General features: G+C 38.0%; 1 protein-coding gene across 1 annotated transcript in view; it reads left to right on the top strand.

Moving 5' to 3' along the window:
• The window catches only part of SPRED1 (sprouty related EVH1 domain containing 1), a 64,697-nt gene that overhangs the window by 28,322 nt on the left and 19,307 nt on the right, over positions 1–17,068 (top strand). Inside the window, exons 2-3 of the mRNA XM_074909793.1 lie at positions 6,817–6,991; positions 15,842–16,010. Of these exons, the coding sequence (XP_074765894.1) occupies positions 6,817–6,991; positions 15,842–16,010 (344 nt within the window). The remainder of the gene's footprint in view (positions 1–6,816; positions 6,992–15,841; positions 16,011–17,068) is intronic.

The raw sequence follows: 17,068 nt of genomic DNA, 5'->3' as shown, positions 1-17,068 counted from the left end.
TTTCATGGTTTTCAAATCTTTATCAACTTCCCGTTTCTTCATGTGCTCTTGTGCTTTGCAAAAGCTCTTGCCATAGTAGCCATTCTTCCTTGCACTATTGGTTACTTTACATGGTCACAAATCTTATGTTGTCTGTATTCAAATAGGAATGTAGTTCTAATGCTGCTATTTTAAATTTTTTTTTCTCTGATGTGTGTCCAAGACAACACTTCATAACAGCAATATACCATATTAATAGTTTCCTCTTCTGGACACTTGTTCATTTGTATCTCTCCCTTTTGAATTGTAGGTGCACTGTCAAACACCTTGTTTTACAAGCCCCTCCTGCTAAATAATAATTGTATAACCAAGTATTTTTGGCTCTCTCAGAATACCAGTTATCCTTTCCTTATGCAATACAGTTTCCCACATAGCTTTTTTTCTTCTGCCATTTTGGGTTCAAGCCATTTTACTTGGTAGTTCAGGCTTCTGCTTTTGGGATTTTTTTTTTGTTGTTGTTTTGGGGTTTTTTTTTTCAAGCAGGAATGTCTTATTCAGCTTTTTTGGCAAAATCCAAAGCTCTTCAGTAAATCAGTGAGGGTATCCTAAATGTAACAGCATTTGTCTGTAGTTCCTCCTGGAAATCTATGTCTTTTTCTTGCTACACTCCTCACAAAAGTAAATTTCCTAGGTATAGTAGCCATGCATCGTTGATGTACCTCCTGTTTTTCCTGTGAAGAATACCTTTTGCCTCTCTCTTAAAGGAGAGTCTGCAAAGTTTTGCCTTTTACCAGCATAATAGTTTGGTGTATATTCTGATTTGCTGGTGTAATTTTGAGAGGAGAAATGTAACAGACGTGTCAAGCAGAGCCTCATATAATAGTTGTTATTATGGCAAAAAATATATATACAGCAGTTTCCTTTTCACAGAAATTAATGGGATGTGCTGTCATATGTTTTCTTGATGTAAATTATGTCTTCTTTAGTACTCGTGCTATATTTGCATCTCCTTCTGTTGTAGATAAGTCATTAATGTTTTGTGCCAGTGGTAGTCATTCTCTAAACCTTAGTAACAAAGGGCTTCATATCATCAGTAGTGTACTGATATGTTCATGTGATACTGGTGAAATTTTTTTTTTTCTACATTGAGTCAATACTCAACAAATGTTATCTGCAAGTAAAATAGACTTCAACTCAGTGATCTGGTATTACCTTTGGTACTCCAGGCATGGTTGTACTCAAAAGCACTTCTCTAGTTGGGAATTGTAAAATCTTCTCCTAAGCTGTTTGGATAATAAGAGCCATAAAAAGACAAGTGTGGTTCATGTATACTCTTTGGGTGAGGCTACAAACATATAAGTATATTGCAGCAGAAGTTGGAGGGGTTAAAGTACGTGTGTAAAGTGCCAGTCAAAGGTAAAGAGCCTTGATCCATGACCAGTTCACATTCAAAGATCAGCCTGGAGCTGTTACTTTTGTGCCAGCAAAGATAGTGTAATTTCATAGCAGAGTGTGTCACGATTTTTCAGAATGCCTTTTTTTTTTTTCCTTAGCCTTGTCAGAAGTATTTAAATAGCAGTTGTGCACAGTGACAACTCTTACTTCAAAGTATCATGAATTCTCGTAAATGAACCCACATTAGTTATAGTTGTAAAGCTGCATTTTATTGAAATTACTGTGCTTTGAAATATGATATTAAATCAAAGAATCACAGAATAACTGAGGTTGGAAGGGACCTCTGGAGGTGATTTTGTCCACTCCCCCTGCTCAAGGAGGACCACCTAACCAACTAAAGCAGGTTACCCAGGACTATGTCTGGACGGCTTTTGAACCTCTCCAAGGTTGGAGACTCCACAACTTCACTGGGCAACATCTTCCAGTGCTCAGGCACTCTCACAGTGAAAAAGTATTTCCTGATGTTGAAATGGAACCTCCTGTGTTTCAGTGTGTGCTCATTGCGTCTGGTCCTGTCACTGGGCACCACTGAAAAGAGCCTGGCTCCATCCTCTTTGCAGCCTCCATTCAGGTATTTATATACATTGATAAGATACCCCCAAGTCTTCCCTTCTCCAGGCTAAACAGCCCCAGCTCTCTCAGCTTTCCCTCATATGACAGATACTCCAGTTCCGTAATCATCTTAGTGACCTTGGCTGGACTCCCTCCAGTAGCTCCATATGACTCTTGTACTGGGGAGCCCAGCCCTGGACACAGCACTCCCGTTGTGCCCTCACCAGTGCTGAGTAGAGAGGAAGGATCACCTCCCTCGACCTGCTGGCAACGCTTCTCCTAATGCGGCACAGGACACCGTTGGCCTGCTTTGCTGCAAGGGCTCATTGCTGGCTCATGTTCAGCTTGGTCCACCTGAAACCTCAGGTCCTTTTCTGCAAGTCCGCTTTCCAGCTTTGAAAGAAACAGCAATGCGAAATATTTTTACTGAAGCTAAGAGGGTCAGTTTCTTGTATGGTTCTGGTTTTAATTCCACTTGAAGATCCAGGTTTCTTGATGGTGTTGGTAGTAGCTTTATAGTATTAAAAAACGCTTTGCAATTGCAGTTCAGTTGTCTTAATAAACAGTTCTGGGATCACTGTTTATTATTTTTCAGTCCTATATTAAAGTAGAAATGTGCAAGATGCAATACAAATAAAAGAATGGTAATGCTTAGTATGAATCTAGGAGAGGGAAGATTTGCATACTGTTGAAACTGGGTTAAAATAAATGTAATGCAAGAAGATAGCTGGGGTTTTTTTTCCTCCTTCAACATCTCTTCCCCTTTTTCTCTGGGAAAAATATTTTGGCAGAGATTCTTAACCTTCATTCTCTTTTGGATTGTTAATGGAAGAAAGGACAAATGTTGTAATAACGCTTGGTATCTTTAATTTGCTTGATATTACACATAAGAAATACCTCATATTATCAAAATAATTTATTTTTTACGAAAAAAACATAGTGATGAAATTACAGTTGTCTTCCCCCAGTCACCAAAAGCAGGATTGTTCATTAGTTGCTGAGCTGAAGGTTCCAGCCTGTCGAGGTCAGTGCAGTGCAGGGCTTGAACAACAGTTTGGACATCCAGGTCATAAGTCAGTTTGGGCCCAGGAGCATTACAACAATATAAACACACAACTTTTGGAGGGAGGAGAGAGCCTTTAAAGCCTGTGGTCAGATTTTAATGCTTGGTGCTTTTAAAGTTGATGGCAGGCAAGGACTAAATCTTACATCTTTCGTGTCCACTTATGGTTTGTAGCCCTTTGTTTCTGCCCCCTAATGCTTTCTTCAGCTGCTTAGTTCACCCCACTCCAACTCTTGATTTTGGTACAAGAATCATCTTAATTTGCTAATCTTAAAATGATTTCATCTCAATTTTATAGGTATACCGTTCAGACACATGCTGCACTCTTCAGTAGCTCTTAACCACTAGGGGAAAATAACACTGTAGAGAACCTTTTTTTTTTTTTTTTTCTTTTTCTGCTTCATCACAATTTATAATGCATTGTAATCGCATAATTATACTGTACTCTCATCTCCTTACCCGAGGCACTTCAGCTGTTAGAGGGATGATCTGTTACCATAGTTGTTAGGAATTGATGGATTCCGATGTGGTTGTCTCCAGTCTCCACTGGTGCTCAGCACTGTCTCTTGGGTGGCAGCATGCCTCTGTGGACAGAATTTGGCTTTTCCTGTAAACCGTCCTTTGCTTCAAGAATTTCCAGTGGCCGCAATCAAAATCAAGTGGTCTCAGGAACAGTTGGATGTGATACAGTAGGTTTGGGCCCTCTGTTGCAGTGCTGCTTTTCATGCTACATTTCACATGCTTATGGTAGCTCTAAGTAAAAGGTTTCATAAGAGCAATGCTCAACTGATTGCCATTTGTTTGGTTTTCTTTTGTTTAGTTATTGCTGATAGAGCTGCTGAACATGCAAGAGTAGGTAAAAATGTTGGGCTGTAAGGGTGGTGCCGGAAAACACTGGAGCCTTGTCTGCCCTTTTTCCCACAGCTAAGCTACACCGGCAGTTTAGCAATTGTTTCCAAAAATCCCAAGAGTAGATGGGGCTATAACGCTTAGAGATACAAGACATCTGGGTGGTTTCAGTAGCACCAGTAGTGTGACAAGCAGATGCTGTTTTGTTTACAGAGAATTCTGGAAATGGAAATCACTCAAGTCCTGCTGCTGCTTTGTGGCTAATTGCAAACCAGCTTACATTGTTACTAAAAATGGTTATCATTACCAATTGTGAGTTCCTTTAAAATATAAAAAACGATATTAGAAACAATCAACAACAAAAAAAATCCCCACAAAACTAAACAGTCTCTTTTTAGTCTTTGGCGTTGTTGCAAGTACAGTAATGAGTTTGTCTAGTTGATTTACAGAGTGGTTGTCTGGAAGACCTGTTTTGTTTCGATTTAAGAGGTTATTCATTAAATGTCACCTGTTGGGAAATTTTATTTTGGCTCTTGCACTAACGTAGTGGATTTGACAGTAGTTTCTAAAGTACTTGAAAGAATAAATGTTGTTTAAAACGGTTTAGAAAATCTTGAAACAAAACACAAGTTTGTTAACTAGACCAAACTAGGTGCTTCAATATAGGGAAGGGGAGAAAAAAAACACAACACTGACAGAAAACTGGCAAGTGGAAGTAGTTAAGCTATTGAGGTATGATATTAATCCTCCATCTTTGCATCTCCTTAGCCATTCTTGAAAAGCAAATGAATGTGGAGTGTAATTAAGTAAAAAACCCAAACAAACCACCACCAACAACAAAAACAACAAAATGAAAACGTTAATCTGTTGAAGTTCAAGTTTTCTCATGTAGCCTAAGTGAAGTTCTGTGATATCCCTGAATGATGCTTAACTGAACTTCTGATGCAGTCTGTTATACAAAAGAAAGCTTTAATATTTGGATTTACAACCAAATCTATAGAATTAATAACTTTAAAGCTGAATTTATGGAGAACAGCAAAGAGAGTGTGTAGGTTAAACCAATTGGTGCATCATATTTATTTCAGAGGAAAGTCCCAGTGTCCTCAGTTTCTGTCAGAAAAGGGTCTTCACCTGAGAGAAATGAGACAGACCACCTGTGTCTGAAGTGTACAACTACAATCTGAATTTATCTCTGAGTGAAACACAGTGATAGAGACCAATGAATGATTCAACTTTCAGTGATATTATTAAGAAGATACAACCATTTTTATTTGCAGATATTAGAATTGATAGATGCATACAATGAAGGATTGGATTTTTCTTGATTATATTTATCTGCTGTGTGGGAAGAGTTACTAAAAGATGTTGGTACAGAAATGGTGAGAAACATTGACTGAACTGTCATTTTAACGATGAGATTTAGGGGGAGGAGGAGGTTGGTTTTTTGCTTGGAGGGGGCAAACAAAGTCTCTATAAACAAGTTCACTTGCCTATAAGCTAAAATTGGATAATCTTGGTTTATTTCCCATTTTGCAAACCGTTATGTATTTAAGCTTTAGATGCTTGCAGCAAAATTCTTTTTTATATATATATATATATATATATATATGTGAATCATATGTGTGAATCATATGTGTGTGTGAGAACGTAATATATTAATTACGCAAAAAAGCCTACCTTCAGCTATTTTGGGACATTTGAGGGGAAAAAAAAAAAAAGCAGTGATCATTTTAAAATACAACAGTTTGTTGAACGGTTATATCACAAATAATTTCATACAGAAGGAGCAGTTTTGTCCTCTTCTAATATTTCCTGTTCAGTTCTTAAATTTGACATCACTGGCATAAGTGCTTAAATGCTCAGTCAGAAACATGTTGCAAAAAATATCATGAAGTTTATTTCTTTTGAAGTGTTGGAATACTAATTCATGGACTATTACATTCATGTGGTAAACCATACATTGAATGTAGGATCTTACAACATCCTTGGTAAACCATGGGGTTTTCCAACAGCAAATTCTTTTTTCTGCTGAATTCATTTGCTGCTGAATTTTCAGCAGCAAATTCATAACTAAAACTAAAATGTGTCATTTAATTGAAAAGAAATAAATAAACGCTGAGAGAGAGAGGGATCACCAGAACCTCTTTTTCTGAGACTTTGAAAAAGGAATTTGGCTTTTAAGTAATGAAGTGATAACCATTTGTTTATTTTATAAAAATGCTAAGTGATGGGAAAAGCTGTTGAATTGTAAAATGTAAGTAATTTTCTACAAACTGTGAATACAGGAGAGAATCAGCTAGTAGACACTGCAAATATTAGGTTTTAAGTAGCTGTAACTGGTTCTGTTGTTGAACCCCACAGTGTGTGTGTCCTGACCTACCCTTGCAAAGGACGGGTTATGAGGGAGGGAGGGAAGCAGGGTTTCTGACTAGAAGCCTGTTCTTGTTTAGATTTCAGTGGCAGAAGGCCTGACCTCTTTCTGCTTTCTTGTTCTCTTTTCTATGCAATTTCATGGTGGCTGACTGGCTTCATGATTAGTCTAAAATAAATTGGGAGTTGATTCTTAGTCTCTTCCCGCCCCTGGCCGTCTCTAGCTAGATCACTGTAAAGTTCTTAGAAGAATATCTCTTTTGACTCTGAGGAACTATATTGTGTGGCTAAATTTCTTTACAAGGAATTGCATATAAGCTCCAAGAAGTCCTAAAGAAGGCTAGAAGTACAGAGGAACATTTTTTTTTTTTTAGAGGGTCTTCCTAGCCTGGTTTCTTCTAGGTGACTGTTATGGAAGGACTGAACCTCCGCAGTGTTAATTATTGTGATCTTGGTTGTGGGTTTGTTGGTTTGGTTTGTTTTTTTTAACGAGGCTTAGCTGGTTTACGTTTATGGAAAACTAATTATTTCTTTTGCATCTCTTCCAGTAATAGTTATGCACGAGTGCGAGCTGTGGTGATGACCCGGGATGACTCAAGTGGTGGATGGTTACCACTTGGAGGGGGTGGACTAAGCTGTGTCACCGTCTTCAAAGTCATTCCCCAGGAAGAGAATAGCTGTGCTGATTTTCTTATCCATGGAGAACGACTCAGGGATAAAACGGTAACAATTTACATCCGTTTAATGTTCCTATTACAACTACACAGGACCTAAAAATAGATGTTTGCTTATTGTTGCTTGTAGACTAGAAAGTGAATTTATAGTCTCAGTCTAACGCTGCTGCTTAGACTGATGTTGATAACCATATCAATGTTTATATACCTACAGAGCCAATTGTTTGGTTTAGGTTTAATACCATGTACTTCCAGAATTAAGCATTTTGATCTTTTAAAAATTTTAAAACATATTTTTTTCATTGCAGATTTCCATCCACTTGGGGAAATGTTTTGCTATTCAGGTTTTTTTCCAATGCAGGGTTAAACTCAAATCTTCCTGCTAACCTGTTTATACACCAATGATACTGTGTTTAATAGGAGTGTTAGGAAATGAGATAACTTGTTAAAAACACAAAATCTGAAGGAATACCTCAGTAATGATTTCCATTAGTTGGCTATGACAAGAAATCTCCATTTTATATGAAAACAGTTTTTGTATTGGAAGAAACCATGAAGCTGACAGGTCCAAGAATTGATCTGGTTTGATGAACACATAGACAGTATTCATTTATCAACTACATTAAATAAAAGGACAGTAATAAACTTGTCTTAAATTCTTAAATAGCATCACAAAAGTCAGCCTCACAAAAGAAAAATGGGTGTAGGATTTCAGCCATTTCTACATGCAGACCTGTGGAAAACTAAATTGGTTTACTAAGACTTGCTTGGATACTTGTGTGCCAAATAGGTTTCTGAAGGGGGGGTGGGGGCTGTCTTATTGTGGAAACAAAGAGAAGTGGAGAAAGCACAAAACCTCCATCTTAATGACTTTTATCAAGAACTTACTCTTTTCTGCCAATAATTTATGACTCCTGTGTTAGCTTAGGAGGTAGAATTACTTCTTATACCATACTGCTGGTTCTTTCTCAAGCATACAGTTTCTCCCTTGAGGCAGGACTGCTGAGTTTTCTGCCTTGACTTGACTGTTGTAGGACGAGATCGTATAAATAGAAATTCTGCTGACTCAGTCGTTTCAGCGAGGCGTAGTGCTATTAGCAGAGTACCCTGTGTTCCCGCACAGCTATGTGCACCTGCAGTTCCTTCCTCACTTTGCTGTAGTTCCCTTTAGAACTTTTTTTAGCCTTATTGAGGCTGGTTTTGAGGAGCTTTATTGCATTTAAAGATACTTGACAATTTTCTCTTAATTCTTAATACTTTCAACATTCACATCTTGCCTTCAGAAAACAAGGGTAATAAAATACTCAGAACTTAAGGCTGGCTTAATGTTTCACCCACATGCATATGAAAATGTCACAGCCATGAGCATCCTGATCTGTTTATGCTTGCTCTCTTGCTTCCCCTGGGCAAGCCTTGTTTTGTTTCCACTTCTGGTAGAAGGTTTTAAATGTCTCTGCTCTTCTTCCTGTCTAGAATTGAGCCTCATGTTAGTATGAATATATTTTCCAAACACTTATTGTCCTGAAAAGGTTGTTTTGTTTTGGTTTTTTGTGTGTCCCCCATCCTGTGTCCATCAGTCGCCCCTCTGCTGCCTGCAGATGTGACCTACTGGTCTGTCAGGGCAGATTTTGATCTGATTTTTTTGATCTAATTTTGATCTTACTGCAGTTTTAGGAAGTCGCTGTTGGAAGTCAGCCCCTCAAAAAACATCTGATTAAAAGATGGAAGAAATGCAGCTAGGAAGAATATCTATCCAGTGTATATTGAATAAAGCTCAGGGAACAAATACAGGTTTAGTCTGGGGAGAAGAATACTGTAGAGCCAGTGATGCTTTGGTAACGGAGTTGAAGGAAGTTACATGTGGACATATTTCTTCAGACTTCAACTAATGCAGTTATAAGCAACAGCTAATCTGTAATGAATTAACAACAAAGTTGCACAGAATGCGACAAGATCCCTGTTGACATAAAAGAAACAAGATCCTGCACCAACCTATGTGAGGAGATTGTTAGGTCATGGCACTTTTTTAGAAGGACCAAAGCAGGGACTGGAAGAGAAGTTCTGTTGGATAGGGACTCATCCTGTCACTGATTCCAAAACTGTTCTGATCCTTATGATTTTAATACAGTTAATGGTTTTACACTTGTTCTTGGGATATTCCTGTGGATTTACTGTTTAAGCACAATTTTTAACCTTTCATTAATGAAGCCAAATGACTGGTCCAAGTAGAAATGACAGGTGAATATATATTTCGTAATACAAAGAAAAGACCAAGAAAAACAACAACAGCAAGATGAAGTGTAATTGTCGGTTCCAACTGAAAGAGTAGAGAAGGCTGTGTTCTCAAAAAAGCAGCCCTGAAGAGGACTGTTGAAGATTACTTCTGTGTCATAAAATGCTATTTTTTAGTTGTTTTTTTTTTTAAATAATGTAGAAGTGGAAATTGTTATGGTTCATTGTGTTTGTTATTGAGTAGGGACCAAATATTTTAATCATCTTCTGGTTCTAAGTAAGAGTTATACTGCATCTGCTGTTTCTGTGCTCCAACATGACTCTAATCTCATTTTGGAATGGCCTCATTGTGTAAGTCTTTATACCTGAGTGATATTTGAAGTTAGTCATATGCTATTTAGTTGGTTGCTCTGCTATTGCATTTGCAAAGAAAAAGTAACAACATTGTTTTTAAAAATCTTCCTAAACCATTTTGAACAGTGTTACTCAGACTTTGAGCACATGTGTCTTCAGGAATGTTTAATTTGTTGTAGTATCTAGAATTCATTACAGCTCAGTCAGCTGAACCATGATTTTTACTTCACTCACTTTTTTGCAAGGTACGCACAGCCATTTCTGAAAATACTTCCGTGGATTAAAAAAGAAAGTAATCCTTAAAAATAGTCTTCCTCCCTGCCCATTACAAGTCACATTACATGCTGTAAAAATACCTTTATAACTCCTTTATAGTTTGATTTGCTCTGGCCAGTAAGTTTTTCTTTTTGTGAGTTGGCTCAGCTTCCAGAAAAGATGCAGAAATTGCCTTACGCTGGAGAACCTATAGCGCAGAACTTGGAGCACTTTTCTGGGACACAGGGAAGCATGGATTTTGAAATACCTCAGGTTAGAGAGAAAATGGAATTCAGATATATGGCTTTTACCTAAAATACATGGGAATCATAATGCCAGTATTAATGTTAACGTGTCTGTCAGTAGAAAGGTGGAATTTGTTCCAAAGCAACTTGAAATCCATACATGACGTATTTGATGGAGGTATCTTCCAGATGCCTCTTAAATGCCTGTACTGAAAAAGAATGAGTGAACTTTTATCTCTTCTCTTATTGTTCCTTGTAAACTGTCCTTAGTTGTATTTTCTCCAAGTACTGCTTCTGACACTACATTGCAATTCCATTCTAATGTGCCAAGCCTCTCCATATATTTTACGGGATATGTGGCCATTTAATTAGGACTATAGATCTCAGTCTGTAAGTCAGCTGTATAAATTCAGTACTTTGGGACAGAATATCAAAATATTGAAGTTCCTTGTTGGGGTGGTTTCTTGTCATTTCTTTATATACCCAAGAGTTAGGTTTCTGTCAGCACTTTTACGAACCAGCTTCAGGCTACATGTAGAACTTCTAGGATTTTTGTGCAGTACTGAGATATTTAAAACATCTCAGGGGGTTCACAAAAAGCATCCTAGTTATCTGAGAAGAAAATCAAACTGGTGGCACCATTAAATTAATTTAGGAGAGGGAATGCTCCCTGCTAGTTTGTTCAGGTTGTTTAGATCTGCATTGGAATGTAAGGGTATGTCGTGAAGACTGTGACATAATTACACGTTTCCTCCTTTTAGTATACTCACCTTCCTAGATGTGGCTCCAGCCAGTCTGCTTGGAACAATTACACTCCTAACCTGGTTAGGATTGCTGCTCTCTTACTGTGTTTACAGTAGCTCTCTTCTATCTTAATAGCGCTAGTGTTAAACATACATTAAGCTCAAGCTTATAGGTTCTTAGGCTTTGGTGAATTGTACATTCTTGAATGAAAAGGTATTAGATTTCTCTGTTCTGTTTTATTTTCTTCTCCAGTCCTTTGCCATGGAAGGTTTCACTGAAGGAGGGGGGGAAAAAAAAAAAAAGAAAAAGTGACTAGTATCATTTGGATTGTGAGTCAGGAATGAAAAATCAAAGTTTAAAATCTTTCTTTTGAAGAACAGGTAATTGTGTAAAGGGAGAAAAAAAATCTGAAACTGAATGTAAATAATGTTGTTCTCTTCTACAAATCTGCTGTTCAAAAACTTTAGCATTTACTTTTTAAATTGGCTTTAAAGTTCGAGAAAAAATTGATTCTGATGGACTGTAGTGCAGTCCTTACATAATTTTACTTTTTGAATTGAAAAAAAAGGCATGGACAGAATAGTAATCGTGTCACAGGGTCATGGTGGCACTGGGGCTACATGCTCTGTAGCATGAATATACTCAGGCCATGCTGTTTGGTCCTAAGATTAGAGAAAAGCTTTTGATTCTGTTTAGCAGGAAAGGTATTCAAAAGTTTCATCAAAAACTATATGCTTATGTGTTTGTAGATTTGGACTGGGAGTGAGAAATTATGAAACTATCAATCTACATGTAGTGTTTTAAGCTGTTGAAAGTACAGCTAGAAACCAGTTAAATAGTATCCAGAAATGATCAATTATGGGCTCTGTTATCAAAACAGAAATTTGTATCAAATGCAGTAAGGTATTATTCATATTTGTTTCCAGAACAAGCCCTAGGTAATGATGCTAGTATCTTAAATACTTACCTTGGTTTTGTTAAAAATATTTGGGTTTGAAGTGTTGAAATGTCTTTTTCTAAAGATTCATCTTGTCTACACAAACCAGTTTCTAGTATCTCTGAAGAATGTAGCTTGTATAGGTGAGAAAATAAACATGTAGCAAGCAAGTATTTTTGAGTAGCTATGAACTCATTAGTGTTGCACTTAATGACATCTCGATATTAAAAGGATTTTTTCATTAAATAATAGTAAATAGACATACAGCCCTATTTATACTCTGAGAATTTAGATCTTGATAATGTGGATAAACATTTCCCATTACATGATAAGGTGACTGCTTCATATTGCCATGGAAGTCTTATATTAAGTCTCCAAATGAAGAAAACCTTCAGACCAGTAACTCATGTTTATTAAAAAATGCAAATTTGTTAAGTCTTAGCCAACTTGCAAGTTTTTGTTGTGCTTATCACAGGAGATCTTAGGGAGGTTCTATCTAAAAAGGTTTGGGAAGGCAGATTTTTGGTAACCATGTGAGGAGTGTGATAACATCTTCATGTAGAGAGTTCCAAACCATAGCAAAGTACAGTAAAAAACAACTGGTGTTTTGGATGTTCGAAGGCTTGAAAAAAAAATCTGTATTGCTAAAAGCTTGGTTTCCATTCCAGGCTTTGGTGATATGTGTATTACAGAATCACAGAATCAGCTAGGTTGGAAAGGACCTTGAAGATCAACCCTTAACCTAACACTGATAGTTCCCAACTCCACCATATCCCTCAGTGCTATGTTGACCTGACTCTTAAACACCTCCAGGGATGGGGACTTCACCACCTCCCTGGGCAGCCCATTCCAATGCCTAACAACCCCTTCTGGAAAGAAATGCTTCCTAATATCCAGTCTAAACCTTCCCTGGCGCAACGTAAGACCATTACCTCTTGTCCTTTCACTTAATACTTGGTTAAACAGACTTAATCCCTGTCTCTCTTTAACCTCCTTTCAGGGAGCTGTAGAGGGCGATGAGGTCTCCCCTCAGCCTCCAGACTAAACCCCCGCAGTTCCCTCAGCCGCTCCCCGTACGACCTGTGCTCCAGACCCTGCACCAGCTCCGTTGCCCTTCTTTGGACATGCTCGAGTAATTCAGTGTCCTTTTTGTACTGAGGGGCTGAAATACTGGGGTTTCAACCCCAAGCCCCAAATTAAGGTTGACAAATGGGTGATTCCCACAGCCCTTCACAAAGGGGGGGTGAGTTTGCCTTTGGGCTTCCCTCCAGGGTGGGGCCGGCCTTGCAGACAGAGCCATTGGGTAAAGGAGCCCCAGGTGTCTGCATTCAGTAAACAAAGGTCAGGTGTCCCACTGAGGGATAAAAGCTGGGACCACTTGCAGGCAGGGGCAGTGTCTGTCTGTGAGGTGGATGCCCTGTGCAGAGTTTCCTGTTGGGGAAGGACCTCCTGCCTCCCTGGGACTGGGCTCCAGTCAGGTCTGGCCTTTGTAAATGTGGGCTGTGTAGAGATTGAGTATGTGTCTTCCTTGGTCTTATGTGTTTGGCTTGTTGACTGGGTTGTCTCCTGTCCCTTCTATGGGAAACTGCATTTCACCATTTATTCCACCCATTGTTGGTTGTGCAGTGTCGTTGTTGGGGTCAGTGGGATTGATGTCTCTTATGTATAATCTGACTGACTTGTTTGTACCCCCAGTGCTCACCCATGTACTGACCCTATTGGTTCATCTTTATGCTGGCTGTGTCCTTTATGCTAGGCCTGATAATTGGCAAAACTGGGGCCCAAAACTGAACACAGGAATCGAGGGGCGGCCTCACCAGTGCCAAGTACAGGGGTCAGATCCCTTCCCTGTCCCTGCTGGCCACGCTATTGCTGACACAAGCCAGGATGCCATTGGCCTTCTTGGCCACCTGGGCACACTGCTGGCTCCTGTTCAGCTGGCTGTCAATCAACACCCCCAGGTCCCTCTCTGACTGGCATATTAGGATACTTCCTCCCCAGCCCTGGTAATAGTTTGCATGCTTCAGCATAAAGAAGCCTTTGGCAGCATTATGTTTAACAGGGAAAAAATGTGTTGCTGCTGCAAAGCGTAGAAGTGTTTTGGAGAGGCAAAAAATGCTCTAGGGGATGGTTGGTATGTTTTTGTTTGGTTTGGGATTTTAGTATTCCTGGATGCAACAAAAACTACAGAAGGCTGGATGTTTATAGATTTTTTTTTTTTTTTTTTTTTTTTTTTGTGTCCCACTGCTAATTCTGACCTATAGCTTTTGCATTTTCTCTCAGGTGGGGCAGGCATAAAGTCTCATGTACATGGATTCTTATATCGGATAACACATACAATTTTCATTGAACCAATTTTTCCCCTTCAATGCCATTAGATCAGTTAAGACAGTAGATATAAGTGGTTGTTTTCATGTAGCTTTAGAACTGAAAAATAAGTGTTTTCCTGTCAAATTTGTTGTTTCCTTAAATCAAGCTGAAAACAATTATGGTGTTGGAAAGGATGTTTGCTTGTTCTGTTAATGATTGCTTGTCTTATAAAATGTTGTGAGGGTTGGAAGTGGGGGGTGGGTGGTAGCAGTGTTGCTTTTTGGTTGGGGAGGGGTTTGTTTGGGGGGGTTTCTGGCTTGGTTTGGGTTTCTTTGAAAAATCATAGCTTCTACTCAGTTAAGTTTTAATCCAGTATTTTATCTCCAGTGGTACTGTCTTTTAAAAATATTTGTTATCCAGGTATGAATCTTCAGTATAAAGTAATCTGGATTAACTCCTTTGTGAGCAAGTGTTCATTGAGATGCTATAAAATCAGTCTTGCTAGAAGTACTTTTTGTTGATATTTTGGGTGAAACTGCACATAAAATACAGTGTGAAATAGTTGGTGTTTAATGTGGCAGAGATTCCCCAAAAGTGCTCACAGACCTAGAAAATGCAGTGATATGAGAAATCTTAATTTTTAACTCTCTTTTAGGAGGAAGCAAGTTTAAAATCACTAGAAGGAACAAAGAATGATCATTTAATACACCTTAGAACTGCAGAATTAGACATTTTTTTGCTGCAGCACCTTTTCCTGCACATCTACAGCAAATAAAATTTCCACATGCTATATGAAATTTTTTCTCTGTCAAAAAGCTGCATATGTAACAAAACTAAAAATGAAAATTCTGAAAATACATTAATGTTGAAAAGATAGAATTTTGAAATTCCTCATTCACCTCTCAGTGTAGGTTTTCAGAATCTAGTACTAATACAGAGATACAGGTTGTTTTGCTGTACATATTATTATACCTAGCACTACAGGAGCAGATGAGTTGTATGTCCCTCTGTACGTTCTTGTTCACCTTGGATTTTTTTTAATCCAGAAACAGTTAATGTAACAATGTTGCATAAAATAATTTTTGCAGGTAAATTAAATATGCAAATATATCTTAAAGAACAGTCAGTTCAAAGTGGGGAAATGATGTGAAGACTGTGACTTTGTTTCATAACTGAATGTGCATGTGTACCTGTAACAGTTTCCTAGCCAAATAATTCTGTTAATTATTCCTAATTACTGTTTTCATTATAGTTGAGCCTAAGCCATAAATATATTTTTGTCTAGATACAGGCAGTAATACATTCAAAAGTATTTTAGTTTTGATTAATCTCAGTTTATAAAACAATTCTCTTGTATTATTTTCTCTCGTCCAGTAGCCTTTCTGTGAGAAAACTGATGTGGCCTGAAAGCAGCATAAAGTTAGTCCAGTGCTTTAAAATTCTGTAGAATAAGTATACAAATAAAATTCTCAGTGATTCAGTAATAATTGATATCAGCATAGTAATATTTTTTTTGGCACGTGGCATATTTCATTTGCCAAACATCTAGCAAGCCTGTACTGACAGAAGTTCTTGCTGCGGGTGTGAGGCTAGGAAGATTCACTTAGTATACAAATAGTGTCCTTAACCCGTACCACCTATCACCAAGTGAATAATTTGGCCATAATGGAAGCAAAAAATTCTTGTAACAGGGAAAAATGTAAACATAGAATTTTATCTGACCTTCTGATGTATGTTTTCACTTAATTCAAGAAGACATTTTATTCTTAAATATGATCTATTTAGTCAGTGATATCTTTTCCTCCTGTCTTTTTTCTGGAAGGTGGTCTTGGAATGCACATTAAAGAAGGACCTCGTTTACAACAAAGTTACTCCTACTTTTTACCACTGGAAGATTGATGACAAAAAGTTTGGCCTCACATTTCAGAGTCCTGCTGATGCAAGAGCATTTGACAGAGGTATTCGGAGAGCAGTAGAGGATATTTCTCAAGGTACATGTTTCACGTGAAGGGGTTGGCGGGTGGGTGTTGAGTGTTTAGTAAATGAGGTAAATCAAAGCACTTTGCATAACATTAATGCTGACAGTATTTAAGGATGTGGATTGATCTATAGCATATTGAGATTTTGACAGTTTTTAAATAGTATTTCTGGCATTTCTAAAGTGCCCTTCATCCAAGTGTCTTAAATTCTTTCACAAACACTAATAAGGTAATTCCTCAAAACATCCCTACGTAATAAAGCATTGCCTCTTTTTTTTTGAGAGGTGAAGAATTGGAGGAAGCTAGAGTTCTAGTGACTTGGATCTTCTTCTCAGAAGCCTGTTACAGCTTCTGTGTTCTTAGAGGATAAGCTGTGAAGTTGAGTGATTTGAGACCCATTGAGTTCTCTCTTTATCTGCACTTAATTTCAGTTAATAGTTTTATTTGTTTACTAACAGCTAGCTAGTTCTCAGGACAGGTTTATATGGAACAATAGAAGAATTTACTCTAATAGTAATATGGCTGTTGCCAGAGCTTCGCTGTCCTCGTGGAAACTAATGAGCAAGCTGAAGAAGATCATCAAGCCTTGAATCTGGGCTGAAAATATGATAAATGTTACTGGATGGGGAGAGGGAGGGAGGGACGACAACAGGTGTCTATTGAATGGGAAGAACATCTCTTTCAGGCTTGTAAAAAGTAACTCAAAGGGAGAAATTTAAACAAAATATTCTGTGCTGTGATGTGCTGTAAATTTAGGGATTTATTGTGTGTTATCATATTAGCAAAGGGAGAAACATGTTTCTGAAGGGAAATGTTTGTTGACATACTAGAACGACTTTTGAATTGTGCTGATATCATCCATATCCCTGCAAGAGAAATAATTAGAGAACATATGAGTCCTTTTCTATTAGGGCCTCACAGTTCCAATTTCTGCTGATTTATAGCAAAATATAGCACAGCGTGCATTCATGCCAACCAAATATATCTGCCTTTAATTTTCAAAATCCTACATTAACAGGAATATACTCCCTTGCTTCTGACTTCTGATGATGCTTTGAAAATGCTTTTAC

Source organism: Athene noctua, chromosome 6, assembly GCF_965140245.1.
Source record: "Athene noctua chromosome 6, bAthNoc1.hap1.1, whole genome shotgun sequence".
Classification (NCBI taxonomy): Eukaryota; Metazoa; Chordata; class Aves; order Strigiformes; family Strigidae; genus Athene; species Athene noctua.
This window is presented reverse-complemented; position numbering and strand designations above follow the sequence as displayed.